The 27,395-nt window shown below is 36.1% G+C and overlaps 2 protein-coding genes across 3 annotated transcripts; both read right to left on the bottom strand.

Annotated features, from left to right (window-relative positions):
- Positions 1–121: 121 nt before the first annotated feature.
- LOC110789822 (auxin-responsive protein IAA32-like) lies at positions 122–5,240 on the bottom strand. 2 transcript variants are annotated; one of them, XM_056840563.1, is made up of 5 exons: positions 4,299–5,240; positions 4,022–4,211; positions 3,386–3,652; positions 3,200–3,308; positions 122–3,063 (listed from the first exon to the last, which is right to left on the bottom strand). In XM_056840563.1, the coding sequence occupies exons 2-5, from the start codon at positions 4,122–4,124 to the stop codon at positions 3,000–3,002; spliced, it is 543 nt and encodes a 180-aa protein (XP_056696541.1). In that variant the 5' UTR covers positions 4,125–4,211; positions 4,299–5,240; the 3' UTR covers positions 122–2,999. The 2 variants fall into 2 exon arrangements, with proteins under 2 accessions (XP_056696541.1, XP_021850215.1); XM_021994523.2 differs by having other exon boundaries at positions 3,386–3,661; positions 4,299–5,234.
- An 806-nt stretch (positions 5,241–6,046) lies between these two features.
- Positions 6,047–21,641, bottom strand: LOC110789834 (uncharacterized). The gene is made up of 9 exons (XM_021994533.2): positions 21,178–21,641; positions 21,005–21,082; positions 17,765–18,442; positions 17,410–17,512; positions 13,530–13,630; positions 13,252–13,426; positions 12,365–12,535; positions 6,624–6,724; positions 6,047–6,526 (listed from the first exon to the last, which is right to left on the bottom strand). Exons 1-9 carry the CDS (start codon positions 21,466–21,468, stop codon positions 6,473–6,475), a joined length of 1,752 nt encoding a protein of 583 aa, XP_021850225.1. The 5' UTR covers positions 21,469–21,641; the 3' UTR covers positions 6,047–6,472.
- Positions 21,642–27,395: the final 5,754 nt, after the last annotated feature.

Here is a 27,395-nt window from a genome sequence, read left to right as displayed (position 1 = left end):
GACTTTTTCTTTTCGGTAACCAGTCATGAGGTCTATAAAAAGATAATAGGTACTAAAGGTTGAATTATCTTTAGTTATCGTATTAGTGGGACTGTTTTCCGAAGACCTCCCAAAGGTTGGGTTATTGGAGTTAATTTTTCCTCTCTTTTTTTTACATAGGAAAATTTACATAAATTGAAATTGTTTACATGATACAAACTAAATAAACTAAATAAACTAAGGCCTTTATGGCCCATTACACAAACTACTAAGTAAACAAAAAACATAATACAGAAAAATTGAAAGGTAGTACGATCCCCTTGCGATGCCCCTTGTTGGCAGGGTCTTGTTTGCACCACCAACTAGGATTTATCGTGCAAAAGTCACTGGTGGCTTGATTTCTTCATAGGAGACGGAATCCGGTAAATACTAAGAAAATCCATGATTAACCTGTGATATTTGGGAGACAAGAAAAGAAGCAGAAGAGTACAGATTCCACGAGATAGATGAAGAGACATTGTGAATTCCACACAACTCTCTTGAGTCCGTAAATCTGACTCAATTAGCTTGCTATGAAACTCCCAAAAATGAGGAGCATCATTCAATATAAGATTATGAAATTGTTGAGAATAAATCTCAACACTAACCTAAATTGTGAATTAACCAAAGTTAATCCTTAATCCTACACCAAATAACAACCAAAACTGGATAACACAAGCCCTTCCTAAAACACACTACTCCCTCTCTCATCAAAGAACCTAGCACAGACACCCCAATACCACATTCAATTAAGGTAAATCCTCCAAAACACTTCTTATTACACACTTCTTATTACACTTCCTTCAATACTCGATATCCAACCTTTAGAGGGGGGAGGGGACTTCACCATTCAAAGCCTTGTTAAACCTATAAACAAAATCCAACTCCGTCATTGCCTTAATCCTCCAATATAGACACACATACATAGTATGTCTAATAACATTCCATACAAACAAAAACAACAATTGCACACCACAACCACATCAAAGGTGACTCCATCCAAACTAAAAAGGGACCAAACTGGTACTACCCAAATCAGCACATCAAACCAAAATCAAGTAGACATGTTCAACGGGCCGGGTAGGGCCGGGCCGGGCTGAAAGTTAATGGGCCGGGCCGGACTGTACAAAGATGTTAAACGGGTCGGGTCGGGCCAGCCCGTTTTAAAAAGATCCAAAAATATTGTGAACGCCAATTTGGCTCAATTATCTAATTGATTCAAATAAACTCTTCTCATTTAAACAAAAATAAAAATAAAAAAATCTCATCAAATCCATTTCCCAAAAAATCTCCTCGGTTGATTACTGTTGGTACTTCGATCGACTATGGATAGGGAGTTTCCGTCGTTTGTTGAGCTTGGGGATGGTCGTCGTTTTAAGGGGTTGAGTTCGTCGACTTCTTTGATACTATGAATCCATTGATTTCTGCTGTTGATTTAAGGGCTTTAGAGTTTTCTGAATGATACGATGTATCTATTGATTTCTGCTGTTGATGCTAGGCTCTCTAATACACTGCGTCACCGTAACCCTGCGCCACCGTAAAAGGTGACGGCTTTGATGAAAATGATGAGCCGGCGAGTGAGGCAGAAGGCAGTTGAGGAGGGGAGAGAGAGAGAGATGAGAAAGTGACGGTGATAGGAATGCTTTTTTTTAACACAAACCCTTTATAAAACATAACCCTATTTAAATCCTTTTAGGGCCCAACTGAACCCTTTAATAATCCATTAATAGTTCAGCCCTCTAAGAGCCCAGCCCTTTTATAAAATTAAAGGGTTGAGCCCGTTATCAAACGGGCTGGATCCGGGCTTTTAATGGACCTCCAGCCCGTTGAACAGGTCTAAAACAAAGCAAATCCTAACAAACCAAACAAGATACCACTAAACCTAGTACCAAATCAGCAAATCAAACCAAAACATAGCAAAACCTAACAAACCAAAAAAAGATACCACTAAACCAAAAAAGCAGGGAGGTAAACATAGGAAACAAGTCACTGGTAAGAACCTAAGGGACACAAAATCGGCCAACCCGGCTCCAAGTATTTACCGTTATCGTCAAGATTGACGTTTTCCGACACTACAAGACGGCATCGACTAAGAAAACTTCGAAATTAAACCAAAATACCCTACAAATCGAATCACATTCTTACAACTAGAAATTCCTAATTCAAATATAAACCCTACCCTTAATTTTACCTTTTACCGACGAGATTATCGACGGCGACGTTTAGGATACATCTATAGGTGCCGATGGTTGAAAATTCGAGCCAACAATCCTCCACCCCGAACGTGTGGCTAAACTTTGCTTATTTGGTTGAACTAACTAGAAAGGTGAACCCTAAGAAACCATGGAATCTGATGACTACAAAGCCTAGCGAGAAAAGAGGTAACTTAGAGGAGGGAGAAGCTTCCCTTCAAGTGAAACTTGGATCCTTCTTCCTGAATCGAGAACTACCGATCTAATACACACCCATGCACAAAAGGATGACGCAAGGAGAAGGCTCACCGACAACCGTGAGCGAGCAACGAGCTCAAGCCACCAGAGAGCTGCTTTTGTTGTCGGCGGATTAGGGTTTTGATGGGAGTGTTTTCTTGGAAAGTTAGAAAGAGGTTTTTTTTTTGCTAGAAGTATTCAAAACTCGAAGAACCAACGTTAACTTCAATCAAATTATCACATATGTGATTCACATAATTAGATCAAATTTCACTTTTTTTTTTAGTAGATCAAAATTCACTTCTAATATGAATTATTACCATTCACATATCATAACAAAGACTGATATTATTAATGGTCAAAATTTCGTATACATAAAACTAGGTATAAGAAAACTGGAACACCTTTATGCAACGGAAGAAGTAATTAATTAGTTGTTTTACTTTAGATCATTACAATCGAAAAGGTAATGAATCTAAATCCAACTCATATCCAAGTCTTGATGCTGCAGGCAGGCTCAAGGAAGTTACGTACGCTACAAAGGCAAAGTTGTTAGGAGAGCAAAACTCTGTTCTTTCGCACAACCCTTAACCTCTTTGCACAATCTACAAAATCCCTGCAACCACAATGTACGACCACAACGTAAGAAAATGATGGTTAAAACTCTTTATGTTGTTGTACAAATTTCATGAGAAAAACATAATAATTCATGGATAAATGATAGAATATTGATCCTTGTAATGTAAACCTACTTCCATGGAACATCACCAGCAGACCTCCAGTTTTCCTCTCGGTCCTTGTAAAACAGCATAAACTCCGATCCACGTTGAAACAAACGTACACCATATGGTGTAAATCCACCTGAAATAATTTGATAAATTAGAAGTTCATAATCACACTAGCTATTTAGGAAGTAACCATAATAATTGTGAGCCTACCAAACATATCTTCTAGTTGAAGAGCAAGGCTAGGGTATCCAAGATGATCGACGAGGCAAATCTTCCTGCCAACAATGACCCCATCCATATTGACCTTAACATAAGGCCATCGTTCTTTGCTCTCAACTCCCTCTAAGTCCTCACCACAATCATCTGGGTTGGATTTCGAGCATTTTGGACTTTTGAGGTATGGCCACTCCATCTCGTTATGGTTATTATTGTAACCTCCTGGGATTATTGTGGAATGCAATTGCATGCCCTGCCTTCCTACATTCACTTCACATTAAGAATATATTCATCACTTGTTTTAGTAAAAACAAAATATTATCTACAAGAGATCGATGGAAGAAAATCAAAGTATAAAACACTTTATATGATATTTATGTTATTACACATTTCATTTCAGTTTGCATGTTTTTGTTAAGCCACGGAGGGCAAATGATGTAGACATGATTTTAACTCAAATTCTAAAAAAATTCCAGGCTATAATATGAAATTTCTTATGGAAAAGCAGTATAATTTAGTAGGGAAAGGGAAAACAACGCCACGTGATTAAATTTGAACGCAACTATAAAGATGGAAGTAGTATATACATACGTAACTGGTAAAAAAAAAAAGTGATCACAGTCGGCTTACTTTGATCAACGGGATCACAAGCTTGGGTGTGAATTGTATTCAAGCTGAGCCCAAGATCGAGAGCTGAAGTGTTCAAAAGAAAACTGGCCATGTTTGATTCCATGTTAACTGTCTTCTGAAGCTCTACTAACACTTAGCGAGCAGCTGATGTAGCGATGAGTTTTACGAGTATTATGTCTACTACAAATACCTAGAAGTCAAAAACATTATATACGGAAACAGAATATTGTAATTGAAGAATAAAATAGGATAGGAGCTAGTAAACGTGGGAACCTACCACATTGTAATTGTTGCCCTTTTGTTTATTCATCATCTTCTGAAACAAGAATGCAGAACAACATAAACAAACTTGTTTTTTTTTTATAGAAAAAGAAAACAAAGGATGGGAAGAAATGATCTTGACAGAAATAGCTTAGATTCTGCATCCCAGAAATGGTACAATAGAATTTACCCTTCTGAAGGTTAATTTCGTATGGCGACGAAACAACCTCTGAGATAAACACAGTTGTTGGTTTTCTGCTGTTGGTGAACTACTTGCATTATTTATGACTTGATAAGGGGACTGCTATGCCCATAATATTCTCAATTGAATTTGCTTAACTGCAAGGAGACATTTTTTGTTGGTGCTAGAGTTTACCACTTGTCCTTCCATTTCAGGAGTTCTACTTAGCACTCGATCACAATTATTAAATATTACAATTTAAATTTCTTACAAGTTTATTGCTGAAAAATCATATAGTTTAACCTCTTAGGGATAGTGTGCAGAAAAATATGTTATTTAGATGTCGAAAGTAAAGCAAACTACAGCAATATTAGCATATACTCCCTCTGTTCCATAATGTTCCTCATGCTTACTATTCATATGGTCAAAGTTTAAAAACTATGAACGTAATTAATAGTATGATTAAGATTATAAATGTTAACTTGTGGGATATCATTGGATTCTTTTCAATATAAATTTTCTAAATATCAATTTTTTATAATATGTACTAATACGAAATTAGAATTATTAACGGTCAAAGTAGTGCATTGGAGACCGCTTATAATGGAAAATTGAGGAACATTATGGAACGAAGGGAGTATAATAGACACAATGAAAAATAATCTCTCAACTCCCCAGAGTTCTTAACCTAATAGAGTCGTAGACCGTAGTCAGGAGTCTTAGGAGATTAAAATTTTAATATCGAGTTCCCACATAATCCCTTTGTATATAATAATTATCGCTTTAACATTTACAGCACATTTTTTTGATTGAAATGAGTAATTTTTATTTTTTATTGTAATAAACAGCATTATAGTCTATTAAAACAACAAATTGGTACTAGCCATATATATATATATATATATATATATATATATATGAGCAAAGAAGATAAATTAAGTCTTCGTACGACCGCCATACATGAAGCAGAAAAAGATGAAACCCTTTCCAGGGAGGTAATGTTTAATACTACATTGTTTAGCAAACCTCAAAGTTCAGACTTCCCCAAAACAAGTCATTTTCTAAATTTAGTAACATAAATTTTAACATTTCCCTTAACTAAAAAAAAAGAGATTATGGCATGACAGGTTGATTAATTACTCCGTAAAAGGGTGTTCACATATGTTCCAATAAGTTCAAACAAGCTTATTTACAACTACAAATAACTTTAAATAAATTTGGCTGAATTACAGTAACACGCCGTAAATCATAAAGCATAGCTTATTTAAATATTTTTTCTTCAAAAGAAAAAAGAACTAATCACCTAGAGTATGTCGGAGACTTGAGTTCTTCCCCCCTCCCCTCCAACAACAAAGTCACACTGAACATCTGTACAATCACTAAATATACATGTGAAGCGATACGCAATAAAAAGACAAGATAACACACACCCATTTCACAAAAAACCGTTTTATCTCATCCAAATAAAAGTATGAGGCCATGAAAAGACTCCATATTTTATATAGCCAAGATTTTCTTTTCACTTTCGTGTCGTTAATTTCTTTAATTTGTGGTTGGAGATTGGGATATTTTACAACAAAAAGTCGAAAACGATAGGACATTCTACAACAAAGTCCATTCAGCTTGAAAAATGATACAAATCCTGCAACAATACACATTTAACCAGCATTTTCTCTTCTATATATGAACAATGAATTCTTTAGAGTAAAGAATCAGAAAAAATGTACAATTCTGACCAGAGTATGGCAACCGAAACCTTGGTTAGCAGACCCGACCCAGCCTGATAGCATCTTTTAACATCCTCGTCAGAAAAAGGAGAGTAGCTTGCCTTTAGCAGAAACTTCCTTTTCGTTATGTTCTAAATCATGAAAGAATTGAGTACCAGTTTCGGAATTGCTTGAGTTGGCGAAGTGAAATGCAGCTCCCTTGGCTCTATACAGCATAAATATCAATTTGGAAAATGCAAGTCACCATTTTGAAAGGGGATCATGTCATTTTTATCCAGGTTTCTAGTCATTACAGCTCAGGAAGTCAACTATACAAGGATATATTTCTTCTACAGCCTGCAACATTAAGAATAAGTGTTACGTTCTGAATAAGCGTGGCTTTCTATGGTATAGTCAATAGTCACCCAAAAAAAAAGGTCAGATATAAACTAACCAGTCTTCCTCCAACCAAATCATAGTGCGCATAATGTGGACCTCCAGGTTGTCCAAAAACTTTATAAGTAACCATGTTTTCAGGAATGGCCTTCACAGTATCTGTTCATGAAAAGTGTCAAATTAGATCTCAAACAGACACATTAAAATTACTTCACTCCACTTTGTATCTTGGGTTCCATCTGATTGGATAAAAAAAACATATTCCTATATGTGCTATGATAGAAGCAAATAAGGAGGTTGCAGATAATATGTTTTTACTTCTTTTCAAAAGGGGCTACAACAAGCCAAATAAAAAAGCAACAGAGTGAACTTAAAAATTTTAACGAGATTTTAAAAAATAAAAAATAAATAAAACATACACAATAAAGCCAAATTCAAGGACCAACATACTCGAGTTTTGAGCATCATCAGTAACATATAATATAACTTATCTGAACAAGAAAACAGGAAATTTGTCCAAAACCACCCCTAGGTAAACTCCCAAGTCCTAACTAATAAATTAAAATACAGTAATACACCACCCTTAAACTATTATTCCTTTTAATCAAAGCCACCCCTTAACTATGTCCACAAGAACTCCAAATCACAAGTCAAACAACACCCACTACCACATTCAGCCAACCCAAGTACCACCAATGATCCACTGTCTAGCCTAAAACAGCAGTGACAGTATCACCATCAACACCAGTCACCTATCAGCACTTCTAATCCAATACCCAGAACACCTACAACAATGCGTTCCTTATTTCTCCGTAAGGCCATAACATAAGCAGTTTCCCAACGTTTCACTCATTATCATTGTCATTACCTCATTGCCTTCAAAAAGGCTCCCGCAACAAGCGGGGTAAGGGGGGGTGGGGTGGTTCAGACGACGGACGTACGCAGCCCTGCAATTGCAAAGAGGTTGTTTCCAATTGACCCATAAGCGATAATGGGACAACAATCTTCTACTTCACGAAAAGGAAGCAAAGAGCAGGAGCCCAACGATCTTTTTTTTAAAAAAAAATTAACATTTGATGAAATTGTTGTACATCTCACTTACCATATTTTTCATTCAGGGTAAATGGTAAATTGGGTAGGTTTTCAAGGAACTAGAGGTTTGCGTTAAGGAGACCCTCTTTTTCAAGACCTTTTGTTTTGAAGAATATGGTAAAATTTCAAGGATTCAGATTCCATCCAAGGTGTCAAGGAGTGAAGTGGGGCATCATTACAACAATAGCGACTAATTTGAAAAATAATTTGGACTATGGAGCCTTGAAGGTGTATATTTTACTGGCTTCGGGAGAGGGGGATGTGTCTTCAAATACTCAGGAATTCCTCTCCCTACTCCTCTCTTTCCTACGGCCACTTACAAACCACTGGTGGGTAGTGTTCGAAAAAGAATTAATCATTGGTCTGCCAAGTTTCTTATTTAGTTGATGGTACTCCAAAACAACTAATTGACTTGGTTTTTCAACCTTTCTACATTTTTGGGGCACTGTATTTAGTCTTCCTAAGTTTGTATCACCCTAACACCACACTAGTAGGAGGTTTTCTGTGGGATGAAAGGCAAGTAAGGAAGATAGCACTTGTGGCTTGGAGGCAGTGACCCAACCTGTAAAATATGGGTAATTAACAGTTTTCAGGCTAAAATAGATTATAAACACAATCTCTACTTTGCCAGTCTTCCAAAGAATGTATTCGTGATGGTAGGATACTTTGTGCTTAGCCAAAGAAAGGTTCTTTGCGCTGATACAAGGCATCTCTTCTTCAAGTGAAGTGCTCCCTGTTGAGTGTGGCCAAATATTTCATATTTGCCAGATATGAAAGCAAGATGATGAACTCTTCAGTGTGTAGATGAAACTCGTGGGAGGTTCTGTATACATGCTAAAGAAAGAGACTTAGTTCATAATAAAAACAGATCTATTAAGAAGATTTTTGACTTTACCTTTCTGGTTTTTGCTATACTTTACAGCAAGATGAGGACTTAAATACTGCTTTTTATTAATTTTTCTCTTCTTTTAAATTTAGTCTGGGATGGTTCGTCTTTGAAGCTATTTAATAAATAAATAAAATCCTTCACTGGATGAGTAATAGAAGTGAACCCATCTCTTCAATATGAAAGAAAAGGGGGGGGGGGGGGGGGGGGGGGTATGTAAGTATGAAACTGCTTACACAGAAACCTTGTAAAACTTTTTAAAAAGAAAAACAAATACTTTGAGCTAGTGGATTCATTGGTTTCAGAAATATCTTTTTACTGTACCTATCCTAGCTACCCACAAGAAAATGTTACAGTTATAGACTTATACTGCTCGGAATCTCCATTTACCCTTAAGCACCTGTATCAGATTCTTAAGACTTGAACATGCATATGGACACTTGACTCTTCATTTAAGATCAAATTCTTAAAAAAGTTGCAAAAAATAGCCAAGTTCGACGATTGGACACACTATATTTGAAATGAGTTATCAAGTCCAAGAACATAGTTCTAAAGTATTAATCCTGTTAAAGAGTTCAATACACCAAACCAGTAAACATGGATCTATTCTTGAATAGGAAACTATTTATATCTTGGGCGAAGAAAATTAGATTTCCCTCATTCTTCTTCCCATCCCGATTCAAGAAAAACCACTGTATCTCCACTCCTTTACAAAAGCCCATTGCAGAAAATCATGAGTTCACTGAGATGAATTCCCTAACCACCAAGATAGAAAACCATTGGTACCCCCTTTTTTTGGTTGCAAATTTGTACCCAATTTGAAATGGAGAGTTCAAGAAAAATACCTCAAGTGGAGGTCCTATCCTCATTAACACCATCCTTAAATGGATGCTGACACCTCCCTCCTCCCAACCACGTGATTACGTAAGCCTCCAAAAGACAACAGAGGGACAACGCTTTCCATGGCCAGATAAAATAGTGCGAAGAGTAAGAGTCGACTCATCGCTCTATATAAAAGTGACTCTAGGAAGAATAGGCTGATCTTCCAAAAGAGTTCACATCGAAACCCACCAGTAGAGGAGAAATAAAAAATGGCATTAGCGATCCGATGGTATCAACTATCAAGTGAAAGGTCATCACTCAATGGATAGAAGTAACTCTAGGTGAAGTACACTGATCTTCCCCAAGATTTCACATCGACGTAATTCCAGGTCAATTAAGAGGTCATGAAATTAATCAAGGTTATCTAACTTTTATTACTTTCGTCAACAAGATTTGGTGATCGAGAGCAAGATTCATCAACCTGTTTAATGGTGATTGAGGACAAGACTTTGGAGATATAAGTATCTCTCACGATATGGTCAATCATGACTTTATGCGGGGAATTCAAAAGGGAGAAGTCAATATTGCATTGAAAAAGATGGGACTGACGGCATCCCCATGGAAATCTGGAGATGTTTAGGAGAGAGAAATTGATTGGTTGACAACTTTCTTCAACAAGATTTGGAGAAGCAAAAAGATGCCAGATGCCAATGGAGTGGAGGAAAAGTACACTAATCCTTTGTACAAGGATAAAGGAGACGTCCAAGATTGTGCCAACTATCGGGGGATCAAACTGATGAATCAAACTATGAAACTTTGGGAGCAAGTGGTTTAACAAAGGTTAAGAAGAAGTGTGAAGATTTCAGAAAACCAATTTGGCTTCATGCCTAAGAAGATCAACTATGAAGGCCATTCATCTTATGAGACAACTGATAGTTCTAGCGGGATAAAGATTTGCATATGGCTTCCACTGATTTGGAGAAGGCATATGATAAGGTACTGAAGGAAGTACTTTGGTGGGCTTTAACAAGGAAAGGAATTTCGCAAAAATATATTGACATCATCAAGGACATGTATAAGGGCGCTAGCACGAGTGTACGCCAGTGGCGAAAGACAGAGGAGTTCCCTATCACGATTGGAGTATATCAAGATTCCGCACTTTTCTCTTTGCCATAGTAATGGATGAATTAATGAATTCGGTTCAAGAAAGTATACCATGGCGCATGTTGTTTGCACATGATATTGTGATGGTCGACGAAACGAAAGAAGATGTAGAAAGTAGTTGTAATTGTGGAGACATACTTTGAAGTCTTGTGGCATTAAGTTGAGCAAAAGTAAGACCGAATATTTGTAGTATAAGTTTAGCGGCAATAGAAGAAGCAGATATGCATGGACGATCACCTTGGATGAAAGAAGTGTAGAAGGTTCAGATTTCTTACACTACCTAGGATCTCTTATCCAAAAGGATGGGAGTTGGATGGAGATGTCGCCCATAGAATCAAATCAGGTTGGTTGAAGTAGAAGAGTGCTTCAGGGTTTCTACGGGATTCAAATCCAGGCATGCCCCATAGATCTTACGACAATTAGAACTACACTATTATATGGTACGAAATGTGGTTGTGAAACAATGTCAAGTTCATAAGATGAATGTGGCAGATATGCTTAAGTTGCGTAGGATGCATTGCCACAAGAAATGATCGATTGAAGAATGAAGTGATTAGGAAGAAAGTGGGAGATACAACGATTGAGAATAAGACGAGGAAGAATCAACTAAGGTGGTTTGCCGATATAAGACGGATGTCAAATGATGCGTCGTTGGAGAGTGGCAAACAAATGGAATTGTGAGGAAGACCAAAGCAAGCATGGAAGAAGGTGATTGAGAGTGATATAAGTTTATTAGGGATGGAGGGAAATATGGCGTTAGACAGGGCGGAGTTGGAGGAGATAATACATGTTGACGACTCACATGATTTCTTTTCTATCTCTTTCTCCTTTTTTCTATTTTATTTTTTGCAAACTTCTCTCTTTTTCCTATTTTCATTTTATCATATTTTTTAAACTTTTTTGTCTCTTCTTTAAACCGGCGTATCTTATTTGTGTTACGTCTTTTTCGTGCCTCCTGTTTACTATCTTTAACATAACCTTTTATTTCTCTTACTTCACGTCCGTAGACGGTTCCTTATGACCGTTCATGGTTCCTGTTAGCCAACCCCAATCATTTTGGGACTAAGGCTCGTTTATATTTAATGTTGTATCTACCTTTTACCCTCTAAATAATCAAAGAATTCTCCTTCGTCTACGTTCTTTTCTTAATATCGTAAGAACTTTTTGAAACAAAATAAGCGCTGAATACTTGGAGGTTTTTTTTAGTTAATGTTTACTTACCTACTAATTGACATTGACCACCTCTGACTTGTCATTGACCACCTCTTAATTCATCATTTCATTACCCCATTGCCTCAAAGAAGCTCCCGCATCTTGCGGGATAAAGGGGGGGTCGGGTGTACGCAACCTTACCCCTGAGAGAGGTGGTTTCCAATTAACCCAAAAGCGATGGAAAGGAAGCGAATAAGTTTTAAGAGTCATTTTGATTTAGTCCATTACATCCCACAGTCAAAAGAACAAATGAATCTTTGGCTCCATCGGAAATGACCATCTCTTAATTAACATGAAAAAAATCGGGTGTTCATGAGAAGACAAAACAATACTTAAGGATATCTAATTAAATTATTTCCACTTAGGGATTTGAGGATAACATCCCTACTTCATATGAAAGTGTAAACTAGCAAGGTTTTAAAAGTCAATATCTCAAACTCCCGATCAACATAATTATATCCCAAAAGTTAAAAAGTCAAACATTAAGAATGGTCTAAGGGACTAATGGCTGTCTAGTTCACCTTGAAAATCTTTAAAAAGCAGTAAAAATATTGGAGTTCAGTGAAAATCAGGTGAACTGAAAAGGGCCTAAGAAATAAAATAACTTAGGTAGGTATACATACCATAAACAGCTTCAGGTGGGCAAATGAGATCCTGATCTCCAGCTAGAGCTAACACTGGGGTACTATTTTTTTGCAAATGATCCTTGTAGAAGAAGGTTCCACTACGGTCACGCAGTCCACCTTCTTGAAGAGCTGTTGTTAGTTGTAATAGAAGCTTAGCTGATATAGTACCTGGAAGTAATATCAGAGAATGGAGCATGTATTTAGCAGAAATTTGTGGCGAAGAGTGGACAGTTAAAGGAAATTTTCATAGATAAATCACCATAAAATTTACAGATAAAGACATAATAATGAACATTAGCAAGTATACAGCCTCAAAAAGACATGTTTTGATTACAAGAGTTGAGCAAAGCAGTTCTAAAAGACACAGGAACAACATAAATGGACAAAGAGCCATCAACAAGAAACAAGAGAATAGTAGGAGCAATCCAACTAGTTCAGACTTCAGAGTGGACACAAAGAAGTTGATTATTTAACACTCGTACAAGCACAGAACAATAAAATAGCTAGTATTATATATAAATGTTTGTCAATCCACTGCATTTCCAGTAAAAAAAAGCAGTTATGTAAGACTTAAGAAACCACATAAATGGGAGCTACCAGAAAAAACACTCATAAAAAATGAACTAACCATTTATATGCAGCTAATCAAATTATTATTAGGAGCAATCCAACTAGTGCAGAGTGTAAACAAAGACATACATTAACTAACACTTGATACATGCACAAAAACAGAAAAATAGCGTGTATTAGACTACGTAAATATTTGTCAATCCACAACATTTCCAGGAACTTTTGTGTTGTGATATGAGTGTCATATGTGCTTTACTCCCTCGTCACAAACTGCACAAAAAAAAATCACAAGGAGAAAAGGTGTTTTGGCTTACAGAAATTGTTCAGAACGAGCTTTTTTAACAACTCTGGGTCCATCATGTCCTCTGCTGATATTAAATTGTTCAGCCAAGACAAAACATATGGAGGACTTGATGAGAAAGGATAAGCAGCTGATAGCATGGCTCCTAGTGGAACAACAGGAACATTGAGGATTTGCGCAGGATTAGCCTGATATACAATAAATGCGAATAAACAAAATGTTCATAGCACTCGTAAACCATTCACAGGGAGTAAAGAACCATAAAAAAGAATTGACTGGTATTCCACTTACAAGAGGTAAGAGCATCTTAAGCGATGATTTGGAAGTTGTGTAATCCAGTGAAGATGCCAGTGTTACAACAGCTGCTAATCCAGGATCTTTACCTTCGTATCCTGATTAGAAAAATTAGTGATTACCCAAAAGATGAAAAGTCAGTCACAGGTGCACCAACAATGTGTCCCCCCCCCCCCCCCCCCCCACCAACACACACACACAAGACACAGACGTATGGCAGTACATCGTTGAACATCATGTATAAGGATGAGTTAGAAAAAGAAGTGTTAATATTTAAAGTTTTAAACTTCTAGATATTCACAAGTCAATTACTGAAAATCACTCGGTGTAAAAAATCACTCCGTGTAAAAACAGCAGTGAAGTGGAAAACAGAATGTTACTTGGCCTTGGGGAAATACATGAAAGAAAAAAAAAAGTGAAAGATGAAGACACTAAAGTTGAAAAATAAGTTGTTCAAGAGGCAAAGTCAAAGGTCTAACAGGATGTATACGACAAACTAGACTCCAGGAAGGGTGAAGAAGATACTTTTTGGATAGCTAAAAGGAGACAAATGTTGACAAATGATCTTTGTATGGTGAAATGTCTTGGGGATAAAATCAAAGGACACTTTTCCAAGATGAAGAAATTAAAGAGAAATAGATGGAATACGTTAATAAGTTACTTGAAGTCAACTGGGTGCTATACAAGACGCCTTCGTTGAAGATCGAGTTAAGAAGGCGTTGGAGATGAAACTAAGGAAAGCAGTTAGAGATGCGTGGAGAAAGTTGGTGCTGATTGGTCAACAGATTCATGCAACAGGATTTGAAAGAAAACAGAATACCTCCGCTTGATTAGAGAGAAAAATACATTTATCAGAACAAAGGAGATGCACAAGACTCCTCAAATTATAAGGGGGTAAAACTTGTTACCATGAAGAAGTGGTAGAGAGTGATACAACATAGATTAAGAAAAGGTACAAGTATTTCAAAGAACCACTTTGGATGCCAGGATAATCTACAACAGAAGCCATTTATCTTATGAGAAAAATAATGGAGTAGAAGGTCAAGGAAGAAGGATTTGCATATGATTTTCATTGACCTCAAGAAGGTTTATGACAAGATACCAAGAGAAGTGCTTTGGTGGACTATGACAAAGAAGGGTGTACCACGTGAATTTGTTGACCCAGTTAAGGATATGCATTGAGACCTGAGAACAAATGTCCGAACATGTCAAGGATTAACATATGGTTTCTCTATTACAATTGAACTAAAACAAGGATTTCCACTAATCCCTTTTCCTATTCGCAGTAGTAATAGATGAAGAAACATGGTCTATCCAAAATGAGTATGATGATGCATTTTGTTTGCTAACGGAATTGCATTTGTTGATGAGACTAGAGTTGGGGTTAGTGCTAAGGTAGAACCACGGAAACAAAATTAAGAATCTCAATGGAGGGTTTAAGTACATGGTGTATCATTTTAGTGATAAGAGGAAGTCAAACAAGGATGTAGTGACGGTAAATGTAAATGAGTTACTCCTAAGCAAGTGCTTTAAGTACCTAGGTTCAATTTTGCAAAGTGATGGAGATATTGATCAAGATAAGACTCTTATGATTAAGGATTTGTTCTCCTTTTTTTCCAAAAACTCATCGCTTATTCTTATTAGAATCCCATTACATCATACTGATCAGATGACCATATCCTTTTATTTGTGTTTTCTTATTTTCAAATATCTTTATTTTTTTATGAAAATAAGATATTCGGAAAGTCAACACTACTAAGAACCTAAACTTCAGAATGTTTTTTTCTTATAGATTAGTGTACAAATACGCTTAAAGTCAAATCAGAAATCAGAACACCTTATTTCAGGTGAAGAGAACAGAATCAGATAAGGCTAGCTCAATTAAAGAGCATTAACAACGGGGATATTGTGCAATCGCAGAGTTGAGCTCTTAGGAAGAATCATATTAAGAAGATAGGTGTTGCACAGATGTGAATGTTGAAATGGAAATGGTGGATCACCTTGAAGTGTAGAATTGGGAAGGAAGATATTCACAAGAAGGTTATAATTACATACATTGAGGATAAGACAAGAGAGAATCAATTACGTTGGTTTTTTTGCATGTGAGACGTCAACCAAAAGTTGCTCCATCTAAGAAAATGGAGAGATTGGATAAGAGGGATTTTAGAAGAGAGGGAGATCAAAGAAGACCTGGATTTTGGGAGTTATAAATGACATAAGAAAAAGGATATAGAAGAACACATAACATAATATAGAAGTGAATGAATAAAGCTGTCGGTGGATGATTGAAGGAGATGAATTATTGGTTCATGCAACCGTCCCCATACTTTTGGGACTAAGGCTTTGGCATTGTTGATGTTTAATGAGAAGTTCAATCATCATGCACTAATATTAAGTCACTCATCAGCAAATAACCTAAAAGCTATATCAATCTTTAATTCCATGCCAGCCACAATACCCAAGAAATATGACATGGGAACTGTGCACGTATAGAATTTCCCCTTCACAGGAATAGGAGAGTATCAGCCTTTAGGAGAGTTTAAGGATGTATCCACTTAGAAATGGATCTCATAGACCCCTTGAAATTTGAACTAGTAAGTTGTTGAATAGGCATGTACTGGAAATTGACCAATCCAAAATTGGATATGGAAGTCTCACAAAATTAAACTAAGCTCTCATGGATTTCATGGGTTTCAAAAAGCCAAGGGTTAAAGTTAAGTGTATTTGGCGCTTTGAACTCGTAGGACCTAGTAGATGCCAAGGATGGGGTGCATGAGCGTCTGGAGATGAATTCTGAGTGTAAGAACCAGAAGTGAAAGTGTGAAACAAAGAAGAGCTGTACAATTGAGGCCAGAAGAATGCACAGTCCACCCAGATTAATTAAGTACTGCTGTGCATCCCCGCAGGCCCCTTGCTACACAGCACAATTGAATGATGCACCAAGCACAGTTACGCATTGTAAAATACATCCATGCCCTCATTGTAGTAGCTGTCTTCATGCACAGAATCTTTCCAGGCGGTCATATAAGGTCCTGCCCCTTCACTGAAACTAAAAGTTAATGTAGTCTACGAAAAATGTAAAGATAAAAGGGACTCTTTAGCTTCAACTGATGATTGATGAGTGATAAGTTGAGACTGCTCTGAGTGCTCTCGTTTTTGTGACTGTTTAGAACTTCATGACACTCACCATTATTTATGCTACTTAGTGTTTAACTGATAACTCAGTTTTTCCTTTAAACCCAAACATAAAATCCCTGAAAGAATTAACTGATAACTCAGTTTTTCCTTTAAACCCAAACACAAATCCCTGAAAGAACATTCTTTATAAATGAAAGTTTGATTCAACTTACAAGAAAATTCTCTAGGGGCTAAATACACATCAAAGTTTTGGTATCAATGCCTGAGTCAAAGCCAACTTCGTAATTTGGTTTCAGAGAGTTCAACGAAAGATTGGCTGTTTTGGGTGAGCAAAAGCCTCATAGTCCTGATTTTGGTAAATACTCTTGTATTGACTAGTAACTACTTGAGTTCTTGACCAACGTTTGAAGATTTCATAAGTCTATAAATGTTGACTCTGGTTATATTTCAGAGATACAATCTAACCAAAGCAATATATAACACAAAATGCATTACCAACCCCCTCTCTCTTCATGATATGAGTTCTCTTAGACTTCCATTCTCCCATTTTGTTCTCCTCTGTTTCTACTGCTTGCCACCAGATTTCTCCCTCTCCTTATTTCCCTTATTTAGATTTTAACAAGGCACTCAACTCATTCTTTGACGCTTTCACGCAGTAAAACAAACTTCGAGATGTGAAAGCAAGTAATCAGTATTCACAGAAGTGTTAGAACAAGAACATCAAAGTGTCATATCTTACCACATCTAGACAGCATCCCATACAACAGTATACCCCCCATGGAGTGTCCAATGGCAAACAATTTACCATCTTTGGGTTTGCTTTCAGCTCTTATATATTCCATCTGCATTCACGAAGACACGAAGTACGAGAATTTAATATTATAAGGGCCAATGAAGCTAGTTAGAGAACATAGAAATTGTACAGAATGATCACACATGAAAGCATATTACCTCACAAATAAAAAGATTATTATCATAATATAAAGTTAAGGATTAGGGAGAAAGATCAAAAGCCAGATGAAAGAGTATCAAAAGTCAAAACTAAAAAGTAGAAACTGCTTTTAACTATCTACTAAGAAGAAAGGTCACCTTACCACAGCAGGAATATCCTCCTCCAAGTAATGATCAAAATCCCAATCATACTTCACCATCACGTCAAGTTGTTTCTGAAATTCTTCTATGGTTGTGAAAAAACGGGTCTGCAAATCAAATAGTTGAGGCGAAACAGAGTTTTGACTTTCTTCAAAGATATTCACTAGCTTTTCACTAAGATCTGTTATTTGACTAGCTACAGAAGACTTGTCACTAGTTTCTAACAAGCTTGAAAGTTTTTCCCTGGTCTCATTGAAGCGGTCTAGTAGATGAGAATCTTCCAATAGTATCTGAAGTTGATCGAATAGTCTTGCAGACATAATTCTTGATTGACCTTCACTGAGGAACCCAGAAAGCTTCTGAGATATGCGCATGAATGTCTCTGTCAATTTTGTAACTAGCTCTGATTCATCCCAAATTGTTGAAACTGTCAATGGAGCTCCTTTATTAGGGGGGACATCTGAACCAACTAATGCCTCATCCTCAACTTCTAGGGACTGTCTTTTGTTAACCGCAGTTTCTTTTGCCTTTTCAGCCGCAGACTCTATCTTACTAGAAATTTCATGGGCCGATTGTTCAACATCTTTCAAGTTTGTTGCAGGCATGCTCAATCCAGCTCCTCTAACTTCCAGAATCCATGTATCAAATCCTTGTCCGGACATGTGGCGAGCAAACGAAGACTGAATGAAACCCAATAAATTACAACTCAGCCACATAAAGGTTTTAAGGCCACATAACCAATGTCCAATCTTATTTACTTTGCAATCAACAGGTCTTTATTCGACATGATCCCAAGAAAACAAACTATATTTATCAAAGCAGAATTTTTCAAAACCATGCCGGCCTTTTTACATAAAAACGCATAGAACACTCTACGATAACGACGTTTCCAAAGAAAAGAAAAACCATGGGAAATCATTATACAAATAAGTACCCCTAAGGCCTTGAGAGTTATTCCCTCTCCAAGTTTCACATCAGCACCTACCGCCAATGTCTATTTTATCCCTATCATATTTGCAGCACAAATCCAAATGATATACTCCTTTATATGACACTCCCTATTACATTAACTTGAACGCCAAATGCCCCAATTCTTAATTTGGGATCAGGTTAACCTGAACCCTATCTAAATAGGGGTGTTACAAATGATAATCATACTGGATATTCACGACATATGTAATCAGGACCAGGCAGGAAAATGGCCAGGTTGTTGCCACGGAGATGGAAACAACACTTCTGGGTTATGGTCCTATGGGTGTTTTCAAAGGAAATTTCCAATGTCCAATTTCCTTGATGGAAAAATCAGTTCGAATGAAGAGCGTAACAGCCAAGCATGTCCACGCTGAAATACAATCGAATTAAGCAATCATATAATTTAAAGAACACCACCAACAAAAGCACTAAGATTCAACTATTGTTTATGGTTATCAAAGGGACACAAGTCACACAACTAACACAAACATAGTTATACAAACAATCATATTATGAAAGGAATAATTTGGCACCCAGATAATGTAGCAACTAGCAACAACGTAGCAACAATTAGGGAGAGTCATTACAACACCTCGACTGTTGCCGTATTACATAAAGGACATGCACCTCATCGCATGGTTGTTCCTACTAAGTAAAAATAAACCTAGTACTCTATTGCTTAGCAACTGTAGGAAATAGTACTGAGAATAATATTTTTAAGTTAACTCTATTTGATATGCATGTTTAGCACAATGTAGTCCTTCAATGAAATATGATTAAATTCTCTCTACTTCTTCTACTTTCTAGTAGAAACTCAAGATTTATCATGGCACCATAGCACTAGGTGATTTTCTGATTCTTGCGCTGAAATACGTCGTCTGATCTTCTTTCTTCAAAATCTTGATCAACAAGAATTCTTAAAGGGCTGAGTTATTAGGGTTTCGTTTTGTCGAAATCGGTTGAATTTGTTTGATAAATTCAACGATTTCCTGAAATTTCCTCTTATTTCCAGTTTATTTTGCAGGAAATTACTCTCAAATCATCATACTGACATACTCTCTTACTAATCAACAATTTGGTTGATTTCTTCTGAATTTTTTTTTGTATCGGCTAAATTTGTTCACTTTTCTAAAGAAATTACTTCGAATTAGGAGAATTGCAAGAATTCTCTGAAATTTCGTTTGAAGATCTGGACAATGGCAACTCCTTCTCATTTCTCAATCATCGTGACGGTGAGTTCCGCCGCCGGTAATCTCTGCAACTTTCACCATAACTTCTCCAACAAAGTTGTGGTGATTCAGGTGTAATTCTCTCTATAATCTCTATCACCTCTCGTCACTGATCTTTCAGAAAATTTGCAGTTCTTGTTCTACTGATTTTGTCATTGCTTTCGACAAACTTATACCTAATTTCTACCTTATCTCTCAGATTTCTTCTTCAAATTCTGATTAAATCAACAAATGATGTTGATTTTGACCTAATTCTCTATCTCTTCTCTTGTAACTGTGATTTGCTACTGTGGTATATCTTAGATTCTGCAATTTTTCTACAAATTAGTGGCTAAACTGTTCCTGAACTCTTTATATTTCTTATGCTCTATCTCTCAGTCTCTCTTTATCTTATTCTTAATTTCTTATTCTATGCTTGAGGTTGTGCTTTTTTTCATCTTCCAGAATAATATCTATGATCTGTTATGTGATCCTTTAGTGGTCAACTTTGTGATAATTTTAATAATCTGTTCTGAAATATTTTTCCAATTTTTTTAAGCATTGTGTTTAACCGGTTCTTCTAAAACACATCTGTTTGGTGAAAATTCTGGTTCAACGACATTGTTTGGTTAGCTGTTTATCCGCAAGTTTGGTGATAGTTCGCTCAAATTTCTGTTTCCTACAGCAATTGCAAGCATATAACACAGGATGACATGACCAATATAACTAACACTCAAGTTCCTATGATTTTCATTAACCAAATCATAAAATCACAATAAACCCGGAAATAAAATATAATGTGAGAGTGAAGTCTAACTACCTCAGGCAAGAGATCATAAACAATAGCATTGAACATGGTTCATGGTTATCAACAATACCAACAGCTCCCATAACCAATTACATAATCAAACGACCAAAACAGAAAGATTTACAGAACGCTTGATAAGGATTAAGGAATAAGTACTCATAGGGTCATATTTTCATCAAACATCACCAAAATTAAACACCAAATCATATATTCACAAGAAACCAATAAAACAGAAAAAGTGAAAATCCAAGTACCTCAGGCGATAGATCATAACCAATAGCATTAGTTCCAACACCTGATAATAAGAGCAAAGGATGATTCCGCGCACGAGCCTAAACAATCATCAAACATCATCAAAATTAAACAACCAACAAAATTAACTTAAATCGGAATTTAAACCCTAATTGAAGGACTTAATTTAATTAACCTGAGGGTTAGGGTGATAACGCCAAAGAGCAAGTCGCCAATCAGAGTTGGCCACGTGAACATAATGGAGCTCATCGGCGGTACAAATGGATGGTTTGTTAACGACTTTCTCAACGGCGTTGTTCGAGAAGGCTCTAACCGTCAATCGCAGTGGAAGATGGTGGCGATAATTGGTGGTTAACGGCGCAAGACGGTGGCGATAATTAGATGTAGCCGGTGAAAGGCGGCGGAAGATTGATGCAAATTGGAGAGAAGGACGCATGTCTGATTGAATTTGAATTGTAATCACCATTGTCAATTGTGTTTTATGTTACTTAGCTATATTTGTTCAAACTAATCTGCATCGTATGAAGCGGTGCTACGGCTACCGCTTAATTGCGGTGGCGCTAATTGCAAGAATTTTGATTATCAGATGAGGTTCCATTTCAATTGCATGAATGATTACTGTGTTGAATTCGACTTGTCCAATCACTTGTCTAGCTGTTTTAATTTTTTTTTCTTTTTACTTTTGAAATGCAAGATTAGCGCTAGTCTGAGCAATAGTCTGACTGAGTATTAAATTCACCAATTCTTAAATGGACTTGGTCTATACTAAATTTATTGTGAATCGTGTCTTAAATAAAGTCAAGAACTTATTCCCAATTTATTTTGCCATTTTATTAAGATTATTTATGATAAAAATGTCAAATTAGTATAGTTGATACATGTTATGCTTGAAAAATGTGATTTTAAGTCACAACTCGCTTTTAAAAATATAGAGTTACTATGCTTCAAAAAATGGTTACTATGTCTAAGAATTTTAGTGTTTAGTTTATTATAGTTACTATATGAACAATAAAGGTCACTATGGGTGTCAAAAGGGTGCTGGAAAACTATTAATTTTGGGTTCACACTAATATTATTGTGGACCAGGTCCACGCAAGAATAATCCAAACTTAAAACCTCCCATCACTTAATACGTTTAAATAGTAAATTTATCTCAATTATAATTTTTATTTTTTATTTTATTATTTTCACAAGTTTATCTCTCTCATGTCAAAAGCTCAAAATCCATAACAACGTTCATCCAAGCTGAGTAATATCATGGCTGAAAATATTGATTTAAATTCTCTTTTGCATTTGCTTCAAAATAATTCTCAATTTCAACATTCAATTTCTCAACAAAACCAAAACTCATAGTACCCTCAAAATTCTCAAATTACAAGTAATAACCTTGTAATTTTGCTACCTTTATTCAAACTCCATCTTTCCAACATCAAACTTCTTCTACCATTAATAACCTTTCAGTAACACCACTTATCACAGGGTCAATTTCTTTTCCACAAGTGCCAGAGTTTTCTACCCAACAAGGGGTGGAAAATATTGTGGTTGAAACTCCGACTACTACTCGAACTCGAAAGGGTCGCGGTGATGCTAAAAGAAAAGCAGTTGTTTGGACCATGAAAGATGATTGTCTCCTTACTACAGCATGGCAATTTCACTAAACATAAAATCATAGGCAATGCACAAAAATTAGATAGTTATTGGAAAGATGTCACAACATTTTTCAATGAGAACAAGATCGAAGGAAGATCAAGCGGAAAGGGAATGGAACCCATGCAAGCAATATTGGTGTACAGTAAATGGTAACACTATGAAATTTGTTGGGTGCTATAGCCAATATGAAAATAGGAGTGGGTTTGATGAATCCATGAAAATATCAGAAGCACATGCTTTATATGAGCAAAAGTATGAAAGCACTTTTTCATACCAACATGTATGGATGATAGTCCGCAACCAAGATAAATGGAAACGAGCAAATACTAAACGACAAAAAGATATCATGAGTGACTCTTCCAAAAGGAGCAAGGTCTCAGAGACAGGAGATTATACATTATCTGGTGGGGATATTGGTGGTTCGTAAGAAGTAGAAGAGGGTCGACCCATTGGACAAAAAGTTGCTAAAGAGGCTGCCAAAAGAAAAGGAAAAATGATACAAGCAACAACTGATTATAGTTCCACGATTTCTGAGATTAGTAGCATTGAAGAGGTACGTGTACGTAAAATAATTTACAACGAATAGCAGAGATGAAAGAGAAAGAGATGTCCCTTAAAGAAAAAGGGATTGAACAACAATTAATTTGTGTCGATGTTAGCAAGCTAAACCCGCTACAACGGAAGATGCATGAAAAGAAATTGCAATCAATAGCAGAAAAATATGGGTGGGATATTGATGATTTAGTTTAATTAGTCCAAATGCATGCACGTAGTATGTTTTCTTTCTTTCTTTTTCTCTTTCTTTTTATGTTTGTTTTATTTCAAGTGTTGCTAAATTACATTTTTTGATTTCCTGTTTCATCTAATTTTATGCTTTTCGTATTGCATATAGAAGATAATGTCGTAGATGACAGGCGTAGACTAGTTCTTAGCTAACAAGCTAACAATGTAGTTTCGATACATCATGACACGCGTGATTCTTAAAGTTGACAAAGTATAACTCTATCACTTTGTAAAACCGTGGCAAATGATGATCAATTGGTTGACACCTTAAACAAGCCACTGTGTACCTCGTCGTATAAAGACGCTACTAGCGAATATTAGACTTTATGTTTGGTTGCCCGTCTTAATTAGGGGTCATGATAGAAATATCTAAGTACACTAAGTCAAACCAATCTTATTGTTTAGAGAAATATTTCCCTTGTATTTAGTTATTCTACGTAGCATCTTGTTAGTAGTATCTTTTACTTATAAGTCTTTAGTTATAAGTTTTTTTTCTTAAGTAGCTTATTGTTATATCTTTTACTTAATCTTTATTTTTTTTAATCTTCCTATTTATACTCTTAGTTTGTTAGCTAACCTAGTAGTTTAAAATAGGATATACACAAAATGCAAGTTTAAAAATAGGATATATACAAAATCTTAGCTAACAAATTTGCATATACGTAAGATAGGATTTTTGACGGGGAACGTAAAGATAGGGTATATGCAAGTTTGTTAGCTTTGTAATCTAGTCATTTGAAAATGTAGCCGTTAGAAATTTTTGAGCATTTACAAAGTTGTTACGGTAATGTTTAAATTAAACGGGAGAATTGCATTCTTATCACTACAACTCATAATTCCTCAATTTCCTAAAATTCTACACTCTCTCAATTTCAACTCTAACTAAATAATTATCACCCCCTTACACGTGCCTATAGGTAGCTATGTCTGATTTTCATGACCAAAATATTGTTAACGAATACATCAACAATTACATAAGTTCGTATACAAAAGACACTGCTAATGTGGATATTTTTGTAACACCCTAATAATTTCTTGCTTTTATAAAACATTTTCCAACTTAAAACGAAGGAATTACAAAGATATTACCGCCACCGTGATAACTACGAAGGTTATTTACCAGAATTACGCAGTGGAATTTAACTAACTTTCAAATACAATAAATAGTTAATGGTCATTAAACAACTTGAAACCATTAAGGCCCAAAACAAACATTAAACAGTTTTGAAACCCATTAACTAAACTGTAAATAAATATTGTAGTCATGACTAGAAAATAAATGTAGAGTTTATAAAATACGGAAGAGAAAACATAATCTCTCAACATAGTTCTCATGATAACTTCTCCCGCAAGTTATCTCTACAAACCTATTTATTAAAAATCTACTCCCCAACAACGCAAATGCAATGGTGGATCATCACAGGGTCATTAAGGCAAAGGTCATGACCAAAAGACATAAAGCAGGAAGTCAACAAAAGCTGAGTACAGACAAGCTAGAATAACATTCTATCCTAACATGCTTCACTCAACGAGATAGTAATCCACATGCAGAATCAATTTAGTAACAAGTAAACATGGAGACAAGACTCGACACTTGACAGGACTCTTGACTCACGGTTTAGTTTAAGAAGTAGCTTCGAACGGGTAAAAGAAAGTATCCTCAAAAGAAAAGAAAAGGGTGATGGGAGCCAACCACACACCAAAATAATAAAGAGTCGGACTCCTACCGACAGTCGGGTCATACCGACGCAATTTCAGTGCATAAAAGCATTAAAATAAAGAATGAAACAACGCCTTGTATCATTCAAGGATTACAAGTTTTCCGGCAAGACTCCCCCCATTATTCATACTCAAGGTATATATGTTGTTGTTCCTAGGTTTTGGTTGATGACACACGCATTGCAAACTTCCTGATTGTGGTTGCTAATGAATTTAAACAGGTAAGTGCCTGGGTTCCTATTGGGATGGGAACATGGATCAGCTACTGAAGTTCCTGATATGCACTTGGAGCAGCTACTGGAGTTCCTGAGTTGGAAGCAGTACAAGCTGAAGTTTCGAAGTCACCAAAGTCAAGAGCAACACCTATTACAAATCGAGTGTTTTTCACATACACAGGAAAAGCTACAGACACATAGTTCTGAGTTCCTTCATGAACATACGAGGAACTCATCAATGTTTCTTAGCAGGAACAAGTGAAGCATCAGAGTTGAATGTCTCACAAAAGGGAAGACATATATGTCTAGGTAGTCTACTTTACTTAGATTATATGTAAACTATTAATATGCTAGGTGTTATATAAGGAACTGGAGGAACTTGGATTACTTGGTTGTTTTTATCGAAATATCTGGCAATACAGTTTTAAGGAAATAGTTTTAAATAAAATATCTCTTTACGTTTAATAAAAATCAGGTTCTTATTTTATCTTTTTAATAAAATAAAAACAGTTTTAACCTCCCTAAAACTTCTCCTAAATATTTTGATAAAATAAATATTTTTTAAGAAAACAAAGGTGATTGACTTAATCTTAAACACGTCCAGCAGTTGAGGAAGTTGAGTGGGAAGTGGTCTTCCCTTGTTCCTCAAGTCTAGGGACGTGACAAACAAAGTGTCAGTTAGTTGGCAGTTGAGTTTTTGAAGGGAACAAACCCTAAGGAAAAAAGTCTATATAAAGCCACGAAGTTTTCTGGAAAAATACACAAACATTCCTAGAGCTTTGCATTTCCTAAATAACGTTTTAAAGAGTTTTCTAAAAACGAGTTTGTGTCCTAGTTTAATCCAAGTTTCTAAAAGTCTTTATATATACTTAAGCTTATTAATATCTAGTGTTCTCAAAACTAAAATTGTATTTCAGATTAGAAATGATAGAGTTATCCTGTAAAGACTTAGAGTTTAAGTCTGAGAGAAAGAGAAGAAAGGTGAGTTGTAATCTAAGTAGGTTACTGTGAGGAACTCGAGTTTGAGAGGAACTCGAGTTAGAGAGTTATTGTAATCGAGGTATTACTATATTATAAAGGTATTCTTTTCTTGATTAGTGTCAAGAAGTTTTCTAAATTGTTGCTTTTGCTTTTCTAAGTCTCAGTTCCTTTGTTATTTCTAAGTTCCGCAAGAAACTCTCACAAAGTTCGAATTACAATTCACCCCCCCTCTTGTGTGTGTTCCTACTGGAATATCAATTGGTATCAGAGCTAGTACTCACTAAAACCACAGGAAACCCTGTTTGAGTCAAGTTCCTGATAGTATGAACTCACAAGAGAAACCGGAAGAAGACTACTCCACGCAAAGGCCACCTATGTTCAATGGTAAGTTTTACTCATACTGGAAGAACATGATGGAGATATTCACCAAAGATGAAAACTACCAAGTGTGGCGTGTGATAGAAGTTGGAGATTTTGAGGTAACAAAAACCAATGCAGAAAACGAGGTAGTTCCTAAACCAATGTCTCAAGACTTTGAAAAATATGAGATAAATGCTATGGCTGTTAAAATCTTACACTGTGGGCTTGGACCCCCTGAACACAATAGGGTCATGGGGTGCAAGAACGCAAAACAGATTTGGAAACTACTACAAGTAACCCACGAAGGAACTAATGAAGTCAAGCGTTCCAAAATTGATCTTTTGATGTCTAAATATGAAAGATTTGAAATTCTTCCAAAAGAAACTATTCAAGAGATGTTCACTCGATTTACTAACATAACAAATGAATTAGTTTCTCTTGGTACAATCATTCCCACTGATGAACAGGTAAGAAAGATACTAAGGAGCATGCCACAAGATGATCGTTGGAGAACAAAGGTCACTACACTGTTTGAGACCAAGGACTTTACAAAGTTCAACATTTAACAACTTGCTGGTTCCTTGATGACACATGAACTACATCTTGGAGCTGTTGTTCCTGAGAGCTCCAGAAACCGAGGACTTGCTCTGAAAGCTGAGGAACTCGATGAATCTGAACCAGATGA

The sequence above is a fragment of the Spinacia oleracea genome, chromosome 3 (assembly GCF_020520425.1).
Source record: "Spinacia oleracea cultivar Varoflay chromosome 3, BTI_SOV_V1, whole genome shotgun sequence".
NCBI lineage: Eukaryota > Viridiplantae > Streptophyta > Magnoliopsida > Caryophyllales > Amaranthaceae > Spinacia > Spinacia oleracea.
This window is presented reverse-complemented; position numbering and strand designations above follow the sequence as displayed.

Bases quoted from the DNA above. Each gene is read 5' to 3' on its own strand.
- LOC110789822 (XM_021994523.2), bottom strand. From the start codon at position 4,124: ATGGAATCAAACATGGCCAGTTTTCTTTTGAACACTTCAGCTCTCGAT. The intron at 3,662-4,021 runs GTAAGCCGACTG...CTTAATGTGAAG, and splicing joins TTGTGATCCCGTTGATCAAA to TGAATGTAGGAAGGCAGGGC. The intron at 3,064-3,199 runs GTAGGTTTACAT...TTGTGGTTGCAG, and splicing joins GCTGGTGATGTTCCATGGAA to GGATTTTGTAGATTGTGCAA.
- LOC110789834 (XM_021994533.2), bottom strand. From the start codon at position 21,468: ATGGTGATTACAATTCAAATTCAATCAGACATGCGTCCTTCTCTCCAA. The intron at 17,513-17,764 runs GTAAGGTGACCT...TCGTGAATGCAG, and splicing joins AGGAGGATATTCCTGCTGTG to ATGGAATATATAAGAGCTGA. The intron at 6,527-6,623 runs GTTAGTTTATAT...TTAATGTTGCAG, and splicing joins ATTTGGTTGGAGGAAGACTG to GCTGTAGAAGAAATATATCC.